Source organism: Podarcis liolepis, assembly GCF_965112155.1.
Source record: "Podarcis liolepis genome assembly, chromosome: 16".
Classification (NCBI taxonomy): Eukaryota; Metazoa; Chordata; class Lepidosauria; order Squamata; family Lacertidae; genus Podarcis; species Podarcis liolepis.
Window position 1 is genome coordinate 45,244,339 of NC_139567.1, and position 19,161 is coordinate 45,263,499.

Genomic DNA, 19,161 nt, shown 5'->3' on the forward strand with positions numbered 1-19,161 from the left:
AAATGCCTTCACAGCATCACAGGTGTGGCTTTGAGAGCTCAGGAAATGTCTAGCAGCAGGCGGCAGCAGCATCATCTGGCCATGTCCTGCTTAATTCCTTCACTCTGCATTCATTTGGGGAGAGGGGATGTTTGTGCTCTTGTTAACTGGCCGGCAGCACGTCCCAACCTACTAGCAGTCTTAAATGGTGCCTGGGTACTGACCATTTTCGAGCACCATGGCTCTGATCCTTGCTAGCGATGCCTTGAAAAGGGTTTGGGGGGTGAGTACCTGGTTGTGCCCTGGAGGAGGATGGCAGGGGAAGGAGTTCAGAACAGCTACCTTTGTCCCTCTGAGAAGGTTCAACCTCCTGGCCACGGTGTCCTGCCTCCCCAAATGGGAGAACCACCCTCTGCTCACCCTAGTTTTAATACCCATGGTTTAAACTGCGGAACTCCCTCCCCCAGGAAGCAGCGACGGCCACCAACCTGGGTGGCTTTAGAAGTTTTATTAGACCATTCCCTGGAGGAGAGGACGATCGGTGGCTCCAACAAGGATCGCTTTACTCTGCCTCCACAAATGGAGCCAGGGATGCTTCTGAATCCCAGTTGCTGAAAGCCACAGGAGGGGAGAGTTGCTCTTGTGGGCATCTGGGTAGCCGCTGGGGGAACAGGAGGCTGAGCTAGATGGGCCTGATCCAGCCGATTCTTACTGTGTTCTCTGTGTGAGCTGACAGGTTCACCCTTTGCCTACGGCAGGAGCCGTATCTGGTAACAGCTTTTGGCAATGGAACAGTCACCTTAGAGAGGTGGAGGAATCCCTTTCCTTGGAGGTTTTTAAGCTGAGGTTGGACGGTCATCTGCAATGGATGCTTTAGTTGAGATTCCTGCATTGCAGGGGGTTGGACTAGATGACCCTGGGGTTCCCTTCCAACTCTACAATACTACATTGGCTCCCAGTACATTTCTGAGCACAATTCAAAGTGTTGGTGCTGACCTTTAGAGCCCTAAACGGCCTCGGTCCAGTATGCCTGAAGGAGCGTCTCCACCCCCATCGTTCTACCCGGACACTGAGGTCCAGCACCGAGGGCCTTCTGGTGGTTCCCTCACTGCGAGAAGCCAAGTTACAGGGGACCAGGCAGAGGGCCTTCTCGGTAGTGGCACCCGCCCTGTGGAACGCCCTCCCTCCAGATGTCAAAGAGAAAAACAACTACCAGACTTTTAGAAGACATCTGAAGGCAGCCCTCTTTAGGGAAGCTTTTAATGTTTGATGTATTGCAGTATTTTAATATTTTGTTGGAAGCTACCCAGAGTGGCTGGAGAAACCCAGCCAGATGGGCGGGGTATAAATAAATTATTATTATTATTATTATTATTATTATTATTATTATTATTATTATTATTGACATGTAATAGGGAGCCTCTGGACTTCAGTGGAGCTCAACTGGAAGTATTTGCCTCCCTGCTCAGAGTGGCTCTTCAGAGGTGGTTGAGAAACCCAGCAAGGTGGGAGAGTGAAGACCAGATAAGCAGGGTGGTGGGAAAAGATGGGGAAAGGCTCAGGCGTATCAGGAAGGGTCCTGGCTTGGTGGTGGGGCCAGACCCCGGGGGTAAGCCCTGCCCGAAACCCTGGAAGGCTTCTGCCAGTCAGGGATGATGGGAGTTGTAGTCCAACAACATCTGGGGACCCACAGGTGGAGAACCACTGGTTTAGACAATGCTGGGGTGAATGGACCAATGACCTGACTCCATGCATGGCAATTTCTTGGATTCCCAATCGAATCACCCCTTTATTCAGACCATGAGGACTGGGGACTTCATTTTGGGCGGGGAGTGCCACAGCTCTGTAGCAGAGTATCTGATTTGCATGCCGAAGGTCCCAGGCTCTGCCCCTGATGGCACCTGCAGTTAAGGCTGGGACAGAGCCCTGCCTGAAACCCTGGAGAGACTCATTGCTGCCAGCAGACAACACTGTGCTGCCAAGGAGGCTTTGGGTGTGAATCCTGCCAACTCTAGGGTTCTGAAATTCTAGATGGAACAAATCTGACTTGCTGGAAGACAGCGTCCTTTGCAACCAGACAAATCTTTGGCCGCAGGTCCCTAGGGAAAGAAGGAAGGCCTGGAAGCAGAGAAACTGTAAATCAAAGGTATAAAAATGCTGGAAATTTGAGAGCATGGGCTTTAAAGGCTGCTCCTGTTGGCAGAATCTCTCTCCTTTCTTGGCTGGGAGCAATAACCTTGATTTCCCCAGTGGCCTTTCATGAAGAAGCCAGAGAATGCGAGGAGTGCTCAGCAGGCAGACCATTCCTACCCAGAGCCTCTCAAGGAAGGGATACCAATTGGCCTCCACCTGTGAGCAGTCAACATCTGGGGAGGCAGACCCCCTCCTGAAGTGTGGGGAAATGAGCCAAAGGTGGGCCCTTCCAACTCTTCGATTCTAAGGGTCCCACCACATCCTGAATGCACTTGGTACTTGGTGCAGGATTCTGCAGCCCGAGAACCATACCTGGGTCACAACACCAAAAAAACCATGTTCTGGTCCTTTAGATTTAGCTAAGGAGAACACAAAGGATGAGATTCACAAGCTCCTTTATTTTTCATCATAACATCATAGAATAGGAAGGGACTTTCTGCATTGCAATCCCTTGATGCTAAAGAACTCCCAAGTCGAAACAAAATTTTAAAAAATAAATTAAAAATTCCTTCCAGTAGCACCTTAGAGACCGACTAAGTTTGTTATTGGTATGAGCTTTCGTGTGCATGCACACTTCTTCAGGTACACGAAGGCTCATGCCAATAACAAACTTAGTTGGTCTCTAAGGTGCTACTGGAAGGATTTTTTTTTTTAATTTTGTTTCGACTGTGGCAGACCAATACGGCTACCTACCTGTAACTAGAACTCCCAAGTGTTCAGGATCAAGCTGTTTACCTGAGGACTGTCTGTCCTGGAGGAAACAAGCATTTCTGATCACTTACTCTCTCTATTTTTCAACAAACTGCAGCAGCGTCAGGGTTAGGGAGCCTTGGTCCAAAACACCTGGGGAGCGACATCAGGTTAGCACCAACTGGGCTTGAGGCTTGAGCCCTGAGGCCTTCTGCCTGCAGAGCAGCTGCTCTGCCCCCCTGTGCCCCCTTGGCAGAGCTATTGGGGTTTTGGGGGGTGGTCTTGTGTTCTGTTTTGCTTCTGCCGTCTGGCAGACGAAATTCTGCAAAATGCAAGCAAACGGGTGCCAGTTTGCATGACTTGGCAGGATTTAATTCTCGAGTGCATGTATAGACTTCCTGGGGTGGGACACTTGGTGCCAGTGGACTTTGGCAGGCAAGCACCTTTTGACTGGGCAGGGTGGGGGCCAGGCACCCCCAGCTCCTCCAGACCCCCCCCCACTGATGTTTCCCTGCCCTTCCCTGGAGGGGAGCACACAAGTAAAGTCAGGGTCTTTGGGCTCGATCTGATTCTGCCTGTTTATTATGCAGCCTGGACTGCGGAGATCTTGCCCCCCAAGTCTGGGTGGGGCAAATGCTGGGACCGTCCACCTCTCTCCCTGAGACGCCTCCTCCTCCCTTTCCTCGTCCTCGGAGGAGGCTGGACAGTGGGGGGCCTGGGGGTGCCCTTGGGCAGGGCAGTTGGCTCTCTGCCCCCTGGTTCGGCCAATCCCGCAGGGTCGTCGCCAAGGATGGCATTGAACAGATCTTCCTCCCCTAAGTCCGGCTGCCCCACGGGGTCTTGGAAGTCCACCTTGGCCGGCTCTTGCTCCACCAGCTGCTTTGGGAAGGCGGCGGGGTCCTCTCTCGCCGGATGAGGAACGGTTGCAGCCTTTGCCTCTGCCTTCTTCTTCTTCAGGCCTTTCCCCCTTCTGCCTTTTCTTCCTTTGCCCTTGCCCTTCCGCTGCTTCCTGGGGGTGTCGCTGGGCCTCGCCTGGGGGGCAGGAGTGGTCCCAGCAGCTGCCACAACAGCCGGCGCCTGGTCCGGCTTGTGGGGAAGAGGAGATGAACCCGCCGACAGATGGAAGGAGGTGGTGGTGGTGGAAGACTTTGCCGGGGGCGGCTGACGGGTTGCCAGCCCGTCTATGAGCACCCCGCCGTATTCGTACAGCACCGGATCTTGCGCCACGGCAACTGCCACGGTTGTGTAGTTCTTGCACCTGGCAAAAATTGAGCAGACACAGATAACCAGGAGTTGAGGGCATTCCCTGAGCACACAGGGGAAACTTCACAGGCTGGGGGCATCACTTTGGTTCGTTTCAAAGTAGGGATGCTGAGGACTAGAAACCTGACCGCTTTTTAAAGCAGGGCTGGGGAATCCTGTGGTCTTCCACGTGTTGCTGGACTTCAGGTCCTGTTAACCCCAGGGAGGGTGATGGGAGGTGAAGCCCAACAAATTTCCCCACCTCTGCTTTAAAATGAAAGAGGTCAAGTTTCTAGTCCTTGTGCTACCATTGCTTCAGAAGTCAGATGATTAGCTGGGGAGACGAGGTGTGTGTTTTAAGGCCTGGCAGTGTTTCTGGCACCCATAGCCACACACCTGTGACTGCCACCAGCAGAATAATTTACATGCATGGAAAGAAAATGTGCATTTCCCCCCATATTTGCATATAGCACATGTTTGCAGAATCTGGATTATTCTGGAGCAGGTTCCTTTGGTTTCATTTTAAGGCCAAGTCCAGCCAGCCCTGGTTGCAGTTTCCCTTCTTGATAATTGATTTGAATAAAGTCTGATCCTCCCAGGTGAGTTTAGCAAAAGTGCTTTTGTAACTGTAGAGCATAGAAAAGATAAAGCCCACTAAAACCAAACTGCAGCTTTTCAAGCAATGATATAAAAATCACGTTAAAGAATTTAAAACGTGCAAGCTTGTTGAAAACTGCGATTCTACCAGCGGAAAAGCTTGAGCTTCTGTTGCTCAAGTTTGAAGAGGAGGTTGCTGGGGGCAGAGAAGGAACTAAGAGCCGCTTACCAGACGTAGAGATAAGGCTCCACACATTGCTCTTTGTAGGCAAACTCAAAGCAAGGCACTTGGATGACGTTGAAGAAGGCCTGGCCCACCACGCGGGAGGCTGTGTCGTTCACGGCTCGCAGGCATGCCTTTAACCTATAAAAGGATGGTGGAGGGGTTTCCATTTCACTTATTCTGCATAGAATAAACCTCTAGCTTTTCCATTTGAAAAATCCCAAGGGGGCTCCCAAAACGCATCCTTTTAATTTTTGTATTTTATTTTTTTTAAAAACCCACACTAACCTTGTGTTGTGCATTGCAGAGGGTTGGACTGGATGACCCCTGGGTTCCCTTCCACCTCTACAGTTCTGTGCAGTTGGGAATTGAACCTGGGCCCTTCTGCACACAAAGCTGGTGCTCAAACCCTGGCAACCCCCTGACGTCTTGGTCTTGTGTTCTTTGAGGTTTTCTATGTTATAACACACAATAGCTGCACAGATTTCAGTCGCCTTATCTGGGCTGGCCTTGAAGATCTGGGTGTTTGGAAGAAATATATGGAGGGGGAGGCAGGGTTGAAGAGGGGCTCCTCCTCCTCACTTTTGGAAACTGCAGGGCCGGAGTTTTGCACGAGAGGCAATAGCTCAGTTGGTTAGAGTGTGGTGCTGGTAACCTGCTAAGGTTGTGGGTTTGATCCCCGTATGAAACAGTTGCCTATTCTTGCATGGCACTACCATCACTACCAGGACGCGGGAGGCGCTGTGGGTTAAACCACTGAGCCTCTTGGGCTTGCCGATCGGAAGGTTGGCGGTTCGAATCCCCACGACAGGGTGAGCTCCTGTTGCTCGGTCCCTGCTCCTGCCAACCTAGCAGTTCGAAAGCGCGTCAAAGTGCAAGTAGATAAATAGGTACCACTCCGGCGGGAAGGTAAACAGTGTTTCCGTGTGCTGCTCTGGTTCTCCAGAAGCGGCTTAGTCATGCTGGCCACATGACCCGGAAGCTGTACGCCGGCTCCCTTGGCTAGTAAAGCGAGATGAGCGCCCCAACCCCAGAATCGGCCACGACTGGACCTAATAGTCAGGCGTCCCTTTGTCTTTACCATCACTGCCATTCTGTGGGTCTGTGTTTTGGGGGCCCTGCAGAAACTTCCTCCCAAACCCCGCCCCTCCCTTCCGCTCACCTGTTATCGCAGTCGCAGTGGCTGATGGTGTGCCATCGGAAATTGCGGTACCCGTACTTGTAGGTGAAAGGGTGGATGACGTGCTGGCAGTGGTCGTGTTCCCGGCAGCACCTGTCCGTCTCCTGGTGAGCTCCTAAAAGAGGGCGGGAGGGATTGGAGGGCGGCAGGTAAAATTAAGAAGACCAGCCTAGGTATGGCTTTAGAAACACTGGCTCCACAAGCTCATCCCCTGTGTCCCCTACCCTACCCCGAAAAAGCATCCTTCAGAATAGCAGCATGCATGACCCACTGAGGGAGAGGGCGACACAGTAAAATTCGCAACAGGAACAATAATAGAATTGGAAGGGACCACCAGGGTCATCTAGTGCCCAGTGTGGAGATCAAACCCACAACCCTGAGCTTAGGAGTCCCATGCTCTGCTGACTGAGCTAGTCCTGCTGTCGACTGCATGTCTATTCAAAATCCACTTTAACTACTTAGTTTGGTTAATTCAACAAAACTGATGAACTTGATGAGCAATGCCAGCTTTTCAAAGTCTGAGAGTTGCTTTCACCTCCAGCGCTGCTTGCTGCCCCCTGGCATCTTAGCACCCCCCAGGCAATCCCACACTCCTCCTAGGGGGCACTGCCACCCTCCCTGGTCCAAGCCAAGCAGCTGCCCTCAAGGGGCTTTAGGCTCCTCCTCCGGTCAGCCCCCATCATCATCATCATCATCACATAGCTGTGGTCACAGGAGGACACAGGATGGCCCTCTGTCCTGGATGCTTTAGCTGAGATTTCTGCACTGCAGGGGGTTGGACTAGATGACCCTCAGGTCCCTTCCAACTCTGCAATTCTATGATTCTATGACACATTTCTAGGAGGAGGAGAAAAAGATGTTCATTGATGACTCCAAGCTCTTTTTAAATATATATATATATATTCATTTTTCATTTTCATTCATTACATCTCAAATTCTTAACGTTTACTATATATTCTCCCTCCCCTCCAAGACTTCCTCCAACTTGCGTTTCTGGTTTGCTTATATTTTCACCCACTTTGCTATCTCTTAACCGAAAAGGTTATTAATAACATAACTTCAAACCTAAAAACATAAAAAGAAAATTAAATACATCATCTTATTTCCGAATAGGATTCATCACAAGAAATAGGAAAAGTTGACAGCTATGCTCCTAGCTCTGACTTTCCCTAAAGACCTTAGATTCTAAGATCAATCATCATCATCAATAATAATAATAATAATAATAATAATAATAATAATAATACTATTATTAACATTATTGCCATTTACTACCTACCCTGCATCCTAAGGTCCCAGAGTGGGGTGCAACTATTTATTTATTTATTCATTTGATTTCATTTCATTTCACAGAATTGTAGAGTTGGAAGGGACCCCAAGGGCCATCTAGTCCAGCCCCCTGAAATACAGGAATTCTCCACTAAAGCATCTCTGACAGATGGCCACCCAACCTTTGCTTAAAAACCTTCAGGGAAGGAGAGTCCACTCTTCCTGTCGGAAAGTTCCCCTGACGTTTAGTTGGAATTTCCTTCCTTTCTTGCAACTTGAAGCCATGGGTGCGAGTTCAAGGTGGAGTAACATGGGTCTCCACCCCGCTCCTTGACTCCTGACAACAACCCTGTGAGGTGGGTCAGGCTGACAGAGGCAGTGTCTGCTCCAAGGACACCCGATGAGCTCCATGGCGGAGTGGGGGATTTGAACCCTGGTCTCCCAGGTCCTAGCCCGACCCTCTAAGCACTACGCCACACTGCCTCTCTCAAACATTGTGCTGTTCCACCCTTCCAGTCTTCAGGATGGAAGGATGGAAGACTGAAGAAACCCCAGCTAAAGAATTATGGCAAAAAATATTGATGGACTATACAGAACTGGCAAAACTGACATATAAGCTACCGGACAAGGATAACTGTGATTTTAAAGATGAATGGGAACCCTTTACAAAGTATTTGAAGACGCAACAAAGTAAACTGGATTCCTTGGCTGGTTTAGAATAAACATTCACAAGCCTTTTATTGATAATAATCAGCTAAATAGTTTGAGGATCTATACAACTGTGTAACATGCAGAAAACAGCATTTTTAGAGAAATCAAAAGACTGGAACTGAGGGAAGTCGGGGGGTGAGCGGGTTCTGTGGGGGGAGGGAGGAAAAATGGGGGGGGAATAAGGATGATATGTTTCTGGATAATATGTTTTGTTTTAATTTTGAATAAAAAAGTTATTTAAAAAACAAACAAACAAACAAACATTGCGCCGTTCCATGTATCCGGAGGGCGCCAAGTTGGCGAAGCAAGAGGCTCCTGGCTGGAGAAGCCCCCCTTCCTCCGCCCCCTCCCGCCCCGCGCCTTCTCCATCTCCCCTTAGTTACCCAGTTCTTCGTAGCTCTCCGCGATGTTGCCGGCTCCGCACCAGAGTGTCCCCGGGTAGGTGAAGCCGCGCTTGGTCCGGCGCCGGGAGGAAGCCTCTCTGCCGTCCGCGCCGTCGAGGCAGGCCGCCTTGGCTTCTTCCATCCCGGGGAAGTCGGGCTCCTCCTCCTCCTGCGCCCCTGCGGAACAGCGGCTCAGGAAGGCGGCCACCTCCCGGGGCTCCGCGGAGACGCTGCAGCCGCTCAGGCCGGCGCGTCGTCGGGGCGCCCAAGTGGCGCTCAGGAGCTCCTTGCCGTCGGACGCCTCCAAGCGGAGCGCGCCGGCCGCCAGCGGGCTGCGGAGGACGCAGAGGGCCGCCGGGGGCCGGGCCGGGTCGGACCCAGCCCCCGCCAGGAGCAGCAGCAGCAACAGCGGCAGCGACGTGCCAGGCATCGCGGCGGGAGCCACCGACGGAGCGGGCGGCTCGCTTTCAGCACCAGGGCGCAGAGACAGCGCCCGGCGCGCCCGGCGCCTTTTAAGCCCCGCCGTGCGGTGGCCTGATCCGCGGAGAGGGGAGGGGCCGGAGCCCGCCCTCCCTCCCTCCCTCTCCCCCGCTCCAAATCTCGACGGGCTCCCAGCTCTAGGAAGCAGAAAGCGCAGGCTTTTCTTAGTCCGGGGTGGCGGACGTAGTTCTTCACTTGACAGCTGCGCTGGATGGCTCAGCAGGTGCGCCTGGGCACCATCGAGGAATCGTGGGGGGTTCGAGGCGGAAGAGACCGCAAAGGTCCAGTCCAATCGCCTGCAATTCAAGGAAGCACAGCCAAATGATCCTTGAATCATAGCTCATGGTTTTGGGCATACTTATAGTTTAGATTCCAAGAAAACATCCCAGTCCTGTTAGAGGTAGGAGTCTTCCTTGCCAGCTGTTGTAAGGTGATGGTTCAGCTATAGGATGGACTAGCTTGGAGCACACAGACGACTCAGGTTCTCACCTTGACATCAGAACAAACATTTGTGATCATCGTCTGAGGTCCAGAGAGTGGCAACACGAGAACGGGGCCTTTTCAGTGGTGGCTCCCCGTCTGTGGGCTGCTCTCCCCAGAGAGGCTCGCCTGACACCTTCATTGCATATCTTTAGGCACCAGGCGAATGTTCCACTTCTCCCAGGCTGATTAAACAATCAATGGCCTTTCAAGTGTGTTTATGGGAGGGGGGTTATTGGTTTGTTTCTCTATTATTATGCATTTTGTGTTTTCATTTTGTATTTTCATGTTGCAAACTGCCCTGAAATCTGCAGATGAAGAGTGGTATACAAACAACAACAACAACAGTTGAAGGAAGAGGCCCTAAGGTCCCTTTGCAGGAAGCACAGCAAAACAGGGTGGGCATTGTGTTGGCAGTGAAAAAGTCAGAGCTGCAGGCGGGGGCCTGGCTGGTGCCCCAGATCGAGAGGCTGGCATTCCCACACACGTCTGCAAGGCATGTCACACATCCCAGCTCCCCTTGCCATAGGCCTGGAAAGGAATATTTGCAAAAATATTTCAATGCCACATAAACGTCCACAACTGAATTTGATTCCAGCTGCAAAGCTGATACTTTAATGTTCCAGATTTCAGTGGGGTCTTCATTCCAAAATCCATATTGGGGCAAAGTCTTCATTAGGCCAACCAAAATGTCCCCAAAATATTTTTTTTAGCACCACTAATATACTTGACATGCAATCTCTACACCATTTACAAAGAACAAATGTGAAAGCTTTGGCACCAACCAGCTTTTGTTTACTTCCTAGCCTGATGACTTTGTTGTTGTTGTTGAGTCGTTTAGTCGTGTCCGCCTCTTCGTGACCCCCTGGACCAGAGCACGCCAGGCCCTCCTGTCGTCCACTGCCTCCCGCAGTTTGGTCAAACTCATGCTGGTAGCTTCGAGAACACTGTCCCACCATCTCGTCCTCTGTTGTCCCCTTCTCCTTGTGCCCTCCATCTTTCCCAACATCAGGGTCTTTTCCAGGGAGTCTTCTCATCTCATGAGGTGGCCAAAGTATTGGAGTCTCAGCTTCACGATCTGTCCTTCCAGTGAGCACTCAGGGCTGATTTCTTTCAGAATGGAGAGGTTGGATCTTCTTGCAGTCCACGGGACTCTCAAGAGTCTCCTCCAGCACCATAATTCAAAAGCATCAATTCTTTGGCGATCCACCTTCTTGATGGTCCAGCTCTCACTTCCATACATCACTACTGGGAAAACCATAGCTTTAACTATGCGGACCTTTGTTGGCAAGGTGATGTCTCTGCTTTTTAAGACGCTGTCTAGGTTTGTCATTGCTTTTCTCCCAAGAAGCAGGCATCTTTTAATTTCGTGGCTGCTGTCACCATCTGCAGTGATCATGGAATCCAAGGAAGTAAAATCTCCCACTGCCTCCATTTCCTCCCCTTCTATTTGCCAGGAGGTGATGGGACCAGTGGCCATGATCTTTGTTTTTTTGATGTTGAGCTTCAGACCATATTTTGCGCTCTCCTCTTTCACCCGCATTAAAAGGTTCTTTAATTCCTCCTCACTTTCTGCCATCAAGGTTGTGTCAAGCCTGATGACTAGTTTTGGATAAATCCACACACTATTTTGTGATGCTTTGGTTGCCACAATGGGCATTTGCCTTAAATAGGGATTTACAAACCTTGTGAAGTTTCAGAAGGCTGCCACCTGCCACATACACTGCACGTTTTCCTACCAAATGCTGACAGAGACGAAGCACCATTGCATGTCAGGCGTCGAACGCTGTCAAAGCACCATTGCAGGTCAACGGTCAGATGCTGAGAGGTCACATTTGTCCAGTGTGGAAATTGAGAACCGTCAGATGGTAAAACACTCCGTGAATTAGCATTTCAGAGGATGTTCAGAGGCTGTTTGGACTTGGGCCTTCTCGGTGGTGGCGCCTGCCCTGTGGAACACCCTCCCACCAGATGTCAAAGAGAAAAACAACTACTAGATTTTTAGAAGACATCTGAAGGCAGCCCTGTTTAGGGAAGCTTTTAATGTTTAATAGGTTATTGTATTTTAATAGTCTGTTGGAAGCAGACCAGAGTGGGTGGAGAAACCCAGCAAGATGGGTGGGGTATAAACAACAATAAATTATTATTATTATTATTATTATTATTATTATTATTATTATTAGTTGTTTTGTTGTTGTTGTTGTTGTTGTTGTCAAAGCACCATTGCAGGTCAACGATCAGATGCAGAGACGTCACATTTGTCCAGTGTGGAAATCGATAAGTGTCAGATGATAAAACACTGGGTGAATTAGCATTTCAGAGGCTGTTGGGATTTGGCACTATGGAAGTCTTCACCCCACCTTCCACAGAGTTCCTCTCTTCACACTCTGAAAGAGCCATAATAATAATAATAATAAAATTTTATTTATATCCCGCCCTCCCCAGCCGAATCCGGACTCAGAGAGGCTAACAACAATAAAGTAACACAGCATTCTAAAACCGATACATTCGAAAATCAATTCAAAATCAAATTCATGGCAACCATTGGACTAGAGTTCTGTGAGGATTACCAAAGGAGGGGGTCAGACTGTGCCCTGGCCAAAGGCCTGGCGGAACAGCTCTGTCTTGCAGGCCCTGCGGAAAGATGTCAAGTCCCGCAGGGCTCTAGTCTCTTGGGACAGAGCGTTCCACCAAGTCAGGGCCAGTACTGAAAAGGCCCTGGCTCTGGTTGAGGCCAGCCCAACCTCCCTGTGGCCCGGGACCTCCAAGATGTTTTTATTTGAAGACCGTAAGGTCCTACATGGGACATACCAGGAGAGGCAGTCCTGTAGGTATGAGGGTCCTAGGCCGTATAGGGCTTTAAAGGTCAAAACCAGCACCTTGAACCTGATCCTGTACTCCACCGGGAGCCAGTGCAGCTGGTATAGCACCGGGTGAATGTGATCCCGTGGCAAGGACCCCGTAAGGAGTCTCACCACGGCATTCTGCACCCGCTGGAGTTTCTGGGTCAGCTTCAAGGGCCTCCATGATACATCCAGGGGAGCCTTTTGGGTGCGCTATGGGTGCACCTATGGGTGCAAGAAGATCCAACCTCTCCATTCTGAAGGAAGTCAGCCCTGAGTGCTCACTGGAAGGACAGATCCTGAAGCTGAGGCTCCAGTACTTTGGCCACCTCATGAGAAGAGAAGACTCCCTGGAAAAGACCCTGATGTTGGGAAAGATGGAGGGCACAAGGAGAAGGGGACGACAGAGGACGAGGTGGTGGGACAGTGTTCTCGAAGCTACCAGCATGAGTTTGACCAAACTGCGGGAGGCAGTGGAAGACAGGAGGGCCTGGCGTGCTCTGGTCCAGGGGGTCACGAAGAGGCGGACACGACTAAACGATTAAACAAGAACATTGGTGCAGGTCCAGGCCGGCAGCCTTTCTCCCCCTGGAGCAGCCTGAGGACGAAAGGGTTAGCTCTTCAGCAGCTTCCTTCCCTCCTGCTGTTCCTGGGACTGACCGAGAGTTACCTCGGCAGCCCCCCCTTCTCAGATTCATGACTGGCTTCCAAGAGGGTGGGCCGAGGCTGGTCGCTGTGGCAACAGAGATGGGGTGATCTCGGAGGGCCCGTAGGACGCGGCCTCCTTTGGGATTCCTTCCTTTCAGGCCCCTTCGGGACAGAGCTCTTTGTCCAGAAAGCTGCGCCCGCCATCCCGGGTCAACGAGGTGACCCCCCCCTGCCCTGGTGGACTGGAGGGACCCCTGCAAGCCGGCTCTGGGGCTGAGCTGGTTTCTCCAGAAGTGTTCTAAGAAAGCCCTCTGTGTGCGGATCCTGGGGAAAGTTATGCAACCCACCTGCGTCTTGCGCTGGACAAGAAACTAAGGCTGCTTTGAATCCTGGAGTTGTAGAGCCGGAAGGGACCCGTGGGTCATCCATCCCAACCCGCTGCAATGCAGGGACCGCAGCTGATCACAGCGCACATCAGGCCCCAGAAGGTGCAGTTCCCCTACAGAGGGGAGGAGGAAGAAAAGTTGCAGCATTGGGGGAGGAAAAGAATCATAATAATAGTAATAAAAATAAATAAATTTTATTTATACCCTGCCCTCCCCAGCCAGAGGGACGCGGGTGGCACTGTGGGTTAAACCACAAAACCTAGGACTTGCTCCTACCAACCTAGCTGCTCGAAAGCACGTCAAAGTGCAAGTAGATAAATAGGTACAGCTCCAGTGGGACGGTAAACGGCGTTTCCGTGCGCTGCTCTGGTTCGCCAGAAGTGGCTTAGTCATGCTGGCCACATGACCCAGAAGCTGTACACCGGCTCCCTCGGACAGTAAAGCGAGATGAGCGCCGCAACCCTAGAGTCGGCCACGACTGGACCTAATGGTCAGAGCCGGGCTCAGGGCGACTAACACCAGTAAAATTACAATAAAGAAAATAATAGAGGGGGGAACCCAATTTAAAATGCAATTTAAAATGCAGCCTCATTTTAAAAGTAGCTCATAAATCAAAACCGTAAAGAGAGGGAAACAGAAGGGTCAGATTGAGTCCAAACCAAAGGCCAGGCGGAACAGCTCTGTCTTGCAGGCCCTGCAGAAAGATGTCAAGTTTTTGCTGTTCTCCCTTCTCTCATCACACTAGAACCCGTGACCCCCCAATGAAGCCGAACTTGGAAGGTTCAGGACAGATAAAGTCCTTCTTCACACAGCACAGAGTTAAACTATGGAACTCCCTGCCACCAACTAGGATGGCTTTTAAAAAGGATCAGACAAATTCATGGAAGAGAAGAGGGATATTGGTGGTTTATAGTCAATGGGATAAATAACTATGCAACTTTCGGAAGACACCTGAAGGCAGACTTGTATAGGGAAGTTTTTGATGTTTGATGTTTTATTATGCTTTTATATTTGTTGGAAGCCACCCAGAGTCAGATGGGTGGAGTACAAATATAATAATAATAATAATAATAATAATAATAATAATAATAATAATAATAATAATCCACAATGGCTCTGCTCTACCTCCACAGTTGGAGCCAGCAATATTTCTAAATACCAGTTGCTAGAAACTGCAGGAGGGGAGAGTTGCTCTTGTGGTCGGATCCTGCTTGCTGGCTTCTGGCAGGCACAAGGGATATGCCACCTTGAGGAACCTGGAGAAAAAGTAGGGATAAAAACGCAGTAAATAATGATAAATAATGATAAATTTGCTGCAACCCAGAATCTCTGGATCTCTACCGGAGACACTGGTAAGATCCTGGAGGGGCTGTGGGGTGGGGTGACCCACAGCTGTGTGCAAGATGGAGAGGCTCCCTTTCCCCCCAGCGGCCTTGGCTGAGCCCCGAGCTGCAAGGCTGGCCTGGCCGTGCCCCTCTGCCAGGGGAGAGGCAGCGTGATTCACCCATTCAAGAGGTGCCCATTCACTCTGCCCAGGGAACAGACCCTGCATTGAGGTGGGAGCCCAGTCTCGGTGCCTTCTCATCCTGGCTTGTTTGTCTTCCCTGGGAAGGCGCAGGCTCAGGCCTGACCCTGGCAGCACAGGGAGGCTGGCGCAGGAGTCCATGCCAGGAACCACTGGAGGGAGAGAGGTCCTAGAACTGTCGAGTTGGAAGGGACCCCAAGGGTCATCTAGTCCAACCATATGTAATGCAAGAATCACAGGTGAAGGAGTGGGAGGTGGTTCGCCGGGCAGTGTGTTGGGTCCTGCTTCTGGGTTTCCTATGGGGGCATGGGAGGGCAGGATGTTGATTTAGATGAACCCCCTTCGACTGGCTGCGCCCAGGTTTGTCTATTGTGATAGCAGAGCCTCCACACGTGAGAGCAGTCTACCTCTGAACACCAGACAATGGGGAACAATTGGAGAATACTCTTGCCCTCGGAAGCTGCTTGTGGGCTTCCCTTTTGGGACTCTGGTTGCCCACTGTGAGAACAGGGTTCTAGCCCTTTGGCCTGATCCAGCAACCTCTTCTGATGTCCTTATATTATTCTGGCTGCTGGTGGTTCAGGAGTTCACTGACTGCATGTGTCTTTAATGAACTCCACGGCGGCTTTTGATTACAACGCATTTTTACTTAAGCTCCTCAGTTTCTTTCCATTTCATTCATTGCATTGATCTCCCACCTTTCCCCCCCGGGAAAATCCACTTGGCATCTGGGGCTCTCCCCCTTTGAAGGCAGGTGCAGAGCAGGGCCAGCGAGAGGTGTGGCCTAAAGCAAGAGGGCGTGGCTAGGGAGGAGGTGAGGCCTGAGGAGAGTGTCTCGCCAGGGGCCAGGCAGAGGTCTCGAGGGCCACATTTGGCCCCTGAGTCTGAGCTCTCCAATGATCATATAAGGCACCTTCCAACATCCCCTTCTCCCCAAGTCCTCCTGCTTGCAGTCACTGCGTCCAGACCTTTGGGGGGGGTGTATATATATATTCTAGCAATTCTACCAGCCTCCTGTTATCACAGTAGGACGCGGGAGGCGCTGTAGGTAAAACCACAGAGCCTAGGACTTGCTGGTCAGAATGTTGGCGGTTCGAATCCCCGCGACGGGGTGAGCTGCCGTTGCTCGGTCCCTGCTCCTGCCAACCTAGCAGTTCAAAAGCACCTCAAAGTAGATAAATAGGTACCGCTCCGGCGGGAAGGTAAACGGCGTTTCCGTGCGCTGCTCTGGTTCGCCAGAAGCGGCTTAGTCATGCTGGCCACATGACCCGGAAGCTGTCTGTGGACAAACGCCGGCTCCCTCGGCCAATAAAGTGAGATGAGCACCGCAACCCCAGACTCAGCCACGACTAGACCTAATAGTCAGGGGTCCCTTTACCTTTACCTGTTCTCACAGTGGCCTCTCAGGTGCCCCAAAGGGAAGACGTCCACAAGGAGGACCTCAGCACAAGAGCAACACTCTCCGCCTTGCAATTCCCCAAAACCAGCATTCAGAGGCATTTGCTGCCTCCAACGGGAGGGCGGGAGAAGAGGGGTGTTGTGGCTGGCAGGCCCCTGGTAGCCCCCCATTCGTTTAACAAAACGGTTTGTTTTAATATTTCTGCAAAGCTCAGTGAGCTCAGCCTCCTGCTCTGTCGACAAAGCCGCTTCTTGACGATGACTCTAGCAAGGAAGTGCAAGAGGAATAAATCTGCAGTTCTGCTGCGGGAGAGGAGTGACGTCTGCAGCCCTCCTCTCTCGCTCTCCCCTACAGCTTAGGAGCTTCCCTGCTTGGCTCTGCCACTTCCAGACAGGACCCCCCTCTGCGCTGGCCTACTGATCTGAATTGTAAATGTGTTCCTTGAAACGCATTGTGTGCCGCAGGAGAAAAGCGAGGGGGTGTCCCTGGCAAGGCCTGCCTGGATTTCATCCCAGTAGTTCAGCGGAGCAAAGGATTGGCTGGTTCAGGGGGTGGCGGCTCCCCACCAAGTGCAAGCTAAAAAAAAGAAAGAAAGAGGGTGCAGGATTCAGAGACATGCTAGAACTTGGCCCCGAGGGAACCAGAAGTCTGGTTTCCCCACCACCACCACCCCAAGAAAAACTGGGACCTTGTGGGACCTTGAAGCTTGCTCCCTTTTCGGCAAAGAGTCCTGTGTAGGTTTGAAGCTTGCTCGCTTATCGGCAAGGTGCGCTACCACAGAGCTATGACCCTTTCCCTAAAAACAAAGTCGGCTTCCAGTCTACATGGTTATGAATAAAGGCTTGATTTAAAGAGGAAGCTGTCCTAATTTTTCACAGTCAGGTCCATCTAGCTCAGTAGTGCCTACACTGAGAGGGAGAAGCAGCTTGTTGATATTTCAGAGAAGGGTCTTTTCCCAGTCCCGACTAGAGAGGCTGCCAGCTAGCTCGGGTGGCTAGAGCATGGTGCTGATAACACCAACATTGTGGGTTCCGTCTCCATATGGGCCACTTGCATATTCCTGCATAACGGGGCTGGACTAGATGTGTTATGTACTGAAGTTCTCACCCTGGGCCAGCAGGAGGATACTGTAGATAGTTCAGGTCCACATATGCAAATAAGGGATCAAAAGTGGCGTTCAGTGATTGGATCATTACAGAAAATGGTTACAGTTGCGTTCTAGTGGAGCTCTATATAAGCAGGCTGACTGAACCCTTCAGTTCAGTTCTGGCCTGGCCTGTGAATAAACAAGAGCTGTTTGAAGAATCGCTGTGTCGTCTGATATGTTCACCCAGAACTTAACAAGATGGCTCTGGGGTCCCCTCCAACTCTACAATTCTATGTTTGAACCCGGGATCTTTTGCATTCAAACCCAATGCTCTGAGCTACAGCCCTCCCTGTAGTTCCATACCATTCCTCCCAGTCTGATCTGTTTCCTGGGCAGCCCCAGCCAGTCCAGACCCCATAAAACAATCTTGGGAGTTGACTGGGTTGCCCCACTTTAGGATTAATCCCACAGGGCCTCATCGGCTATTGCTCTATGACCCACTGGCAGGGCCGGATTTAGGTTTGATGAGACCCTAAGCTACTGAAGGTAATGGGGCCCTTTATATGTCCAGCTGTCCTTTGTCAACAACAAATTGTCACAGTTTTTTTGTGTTGAATATATGCTATATGGTAATTTATGGACCTAATAGGTATCTATTAGGGACGCGGGTGGCGCTGCGGGTTAAACCACAGAGCCTAGGACTTGCTGAACAGAAGGTCAGCGGTTCGAATCCCTGCGATGGAGTGAGCTCCCGTTGCTCGGTCCCTGCTCCTGCCCACCTAGCAGTTCGAAAGCATGTCAAAGTGCAAGTAGATAAATAGGTACCACTCCGGCAGGAAGGTAAATGGCATTTCCGTGCGCTGCTCTGGCTCGCCAGAAGCGGCTTAGTCATGCTGGCCACATGACCCAGAAGCTGTACACCGGCTCCCTCAGCCAGTAAAGCGAGATGAGCGCCACAACCCCAGAGTCGTCCATGACTGGACCTAATGGTCAGGGGTCCCTTTACCTTTACCTAGGTATCTAAAGCCATTTGCACATGTTGTTGCCATGCATCCAGTCAATTATATAGACACCCTATAGATAGAAATGAGCAAATCAGTGAAATTTTAGGGAGCAGGCAGGGCCCATTACTTACATCACAGGAGCCTACACAATGCAAAAAAAACACTGTTGCTGTATGTAGGTTTTATTTTAATTGTTTTTTATCTTATATTTTGGAAATGTACATCCAGGTTGTTGTTTTCTTTGATTTTTTTTGGGGGCCCCCAAGAGAGTGGGGCTCTAAGCTATAGCTTGTTTAGTTTATACGTAAATCCAGCACTGTGGCCACTGCGGGAGAATTTTCAGGCACCGTTCTCGACCTTGATGTCATTTGACTGCGTATAGAGTTTGGGTTTTTGCTCAAAAGACTTGTGCGTGAAGTTAGATGTAGCTGTGGTTCCTGCGCTGCAGTGGGGTTGGACTAGATGAGCCCACAAGGTCCCTTCCAACTCTATCACTCAAATCTTGCCACCAGTGCTACTCTGTGCAAGAACGAAGGTTCTTAGCTCCCTTGATTCCTTCCTTCCTGTAGCAGATCTGAGCATGATGGTCACTGGTTCTTCATGAAGTTCAGCCAAAGGACAAGCCAATGGCGCCCTCAGGCGTTGATCTGAGAGTCCTGCGCAGCATTTGAGACGGACGTTCCTTCCACCTCTCTGTCTGCTCCAGACATTTCTATCACCCCCCCCCAAAAAAACCCCAAAATAATCCTGGGAACTCACGGATCCCAGCACCACAGAACTACCCAGCCACTGTTAAGAAAAGTTCGCTGAAAAGTTTCTCTGTTATGAAAAGCTGGCAACCT

General features: G+C 50.9%; 1 protein-coding gene across 1 annotated transcript; it reads right to left on the minus strand.

Annotated features, from left to right (window-relative positions):
* Positions 1-2,550: 2,550 nt before the first annotated feature.
* PROCA1 (protein interacting with cyclin A1) lies at positions 2,551-8,985 on the minus strand. The gene is made up of 4 exons (XM_083480839.1): positions 8,468-8,985; positions 6,087-6,219; positions 4,931-5,065; positions 2,551-4,120 (listed from the first exon to the last, which is right to left on the minus strand). The coding sequence occupies exons 1-4, from the start codon at positions 8,895-8,897 to the stop codon at positions 3,445-3,447; spliced, it is 1,374 nt and encodes a 457-aa protein (XP_083336965.1). The 5' UTR covers positions 8,898-8,985; the 3' UTR covers positions 2,551-3,444.
* Between the last annotated feature and the right edge of the window lie 10,176 nt (positions 8,986-19,161).

Coding starts and splice junctions, on each gene's coding strand:
- PROCA1 (XM_083480839.1), bottom strand. CDS start 8,897: ATGCCTGGCACGTCGCTGCCGCTGTTGCTGCTGCTGCTCCTGGCGGGG. Junction 6,220..8,467: donor GGAGAGCTACGAAGAACTGG/GTAACTAAGGGG, acceptor GCCCTCTTTTAG/GAGCTCACCAGGAGACGGAC. Junction 4,121..4,930: donor GAGCCTTATCTCTACGTCTG/GTAAGCGGCTCT, acceptor AATTTTTGCCAG/GTGCAAGAACTACACAACCG.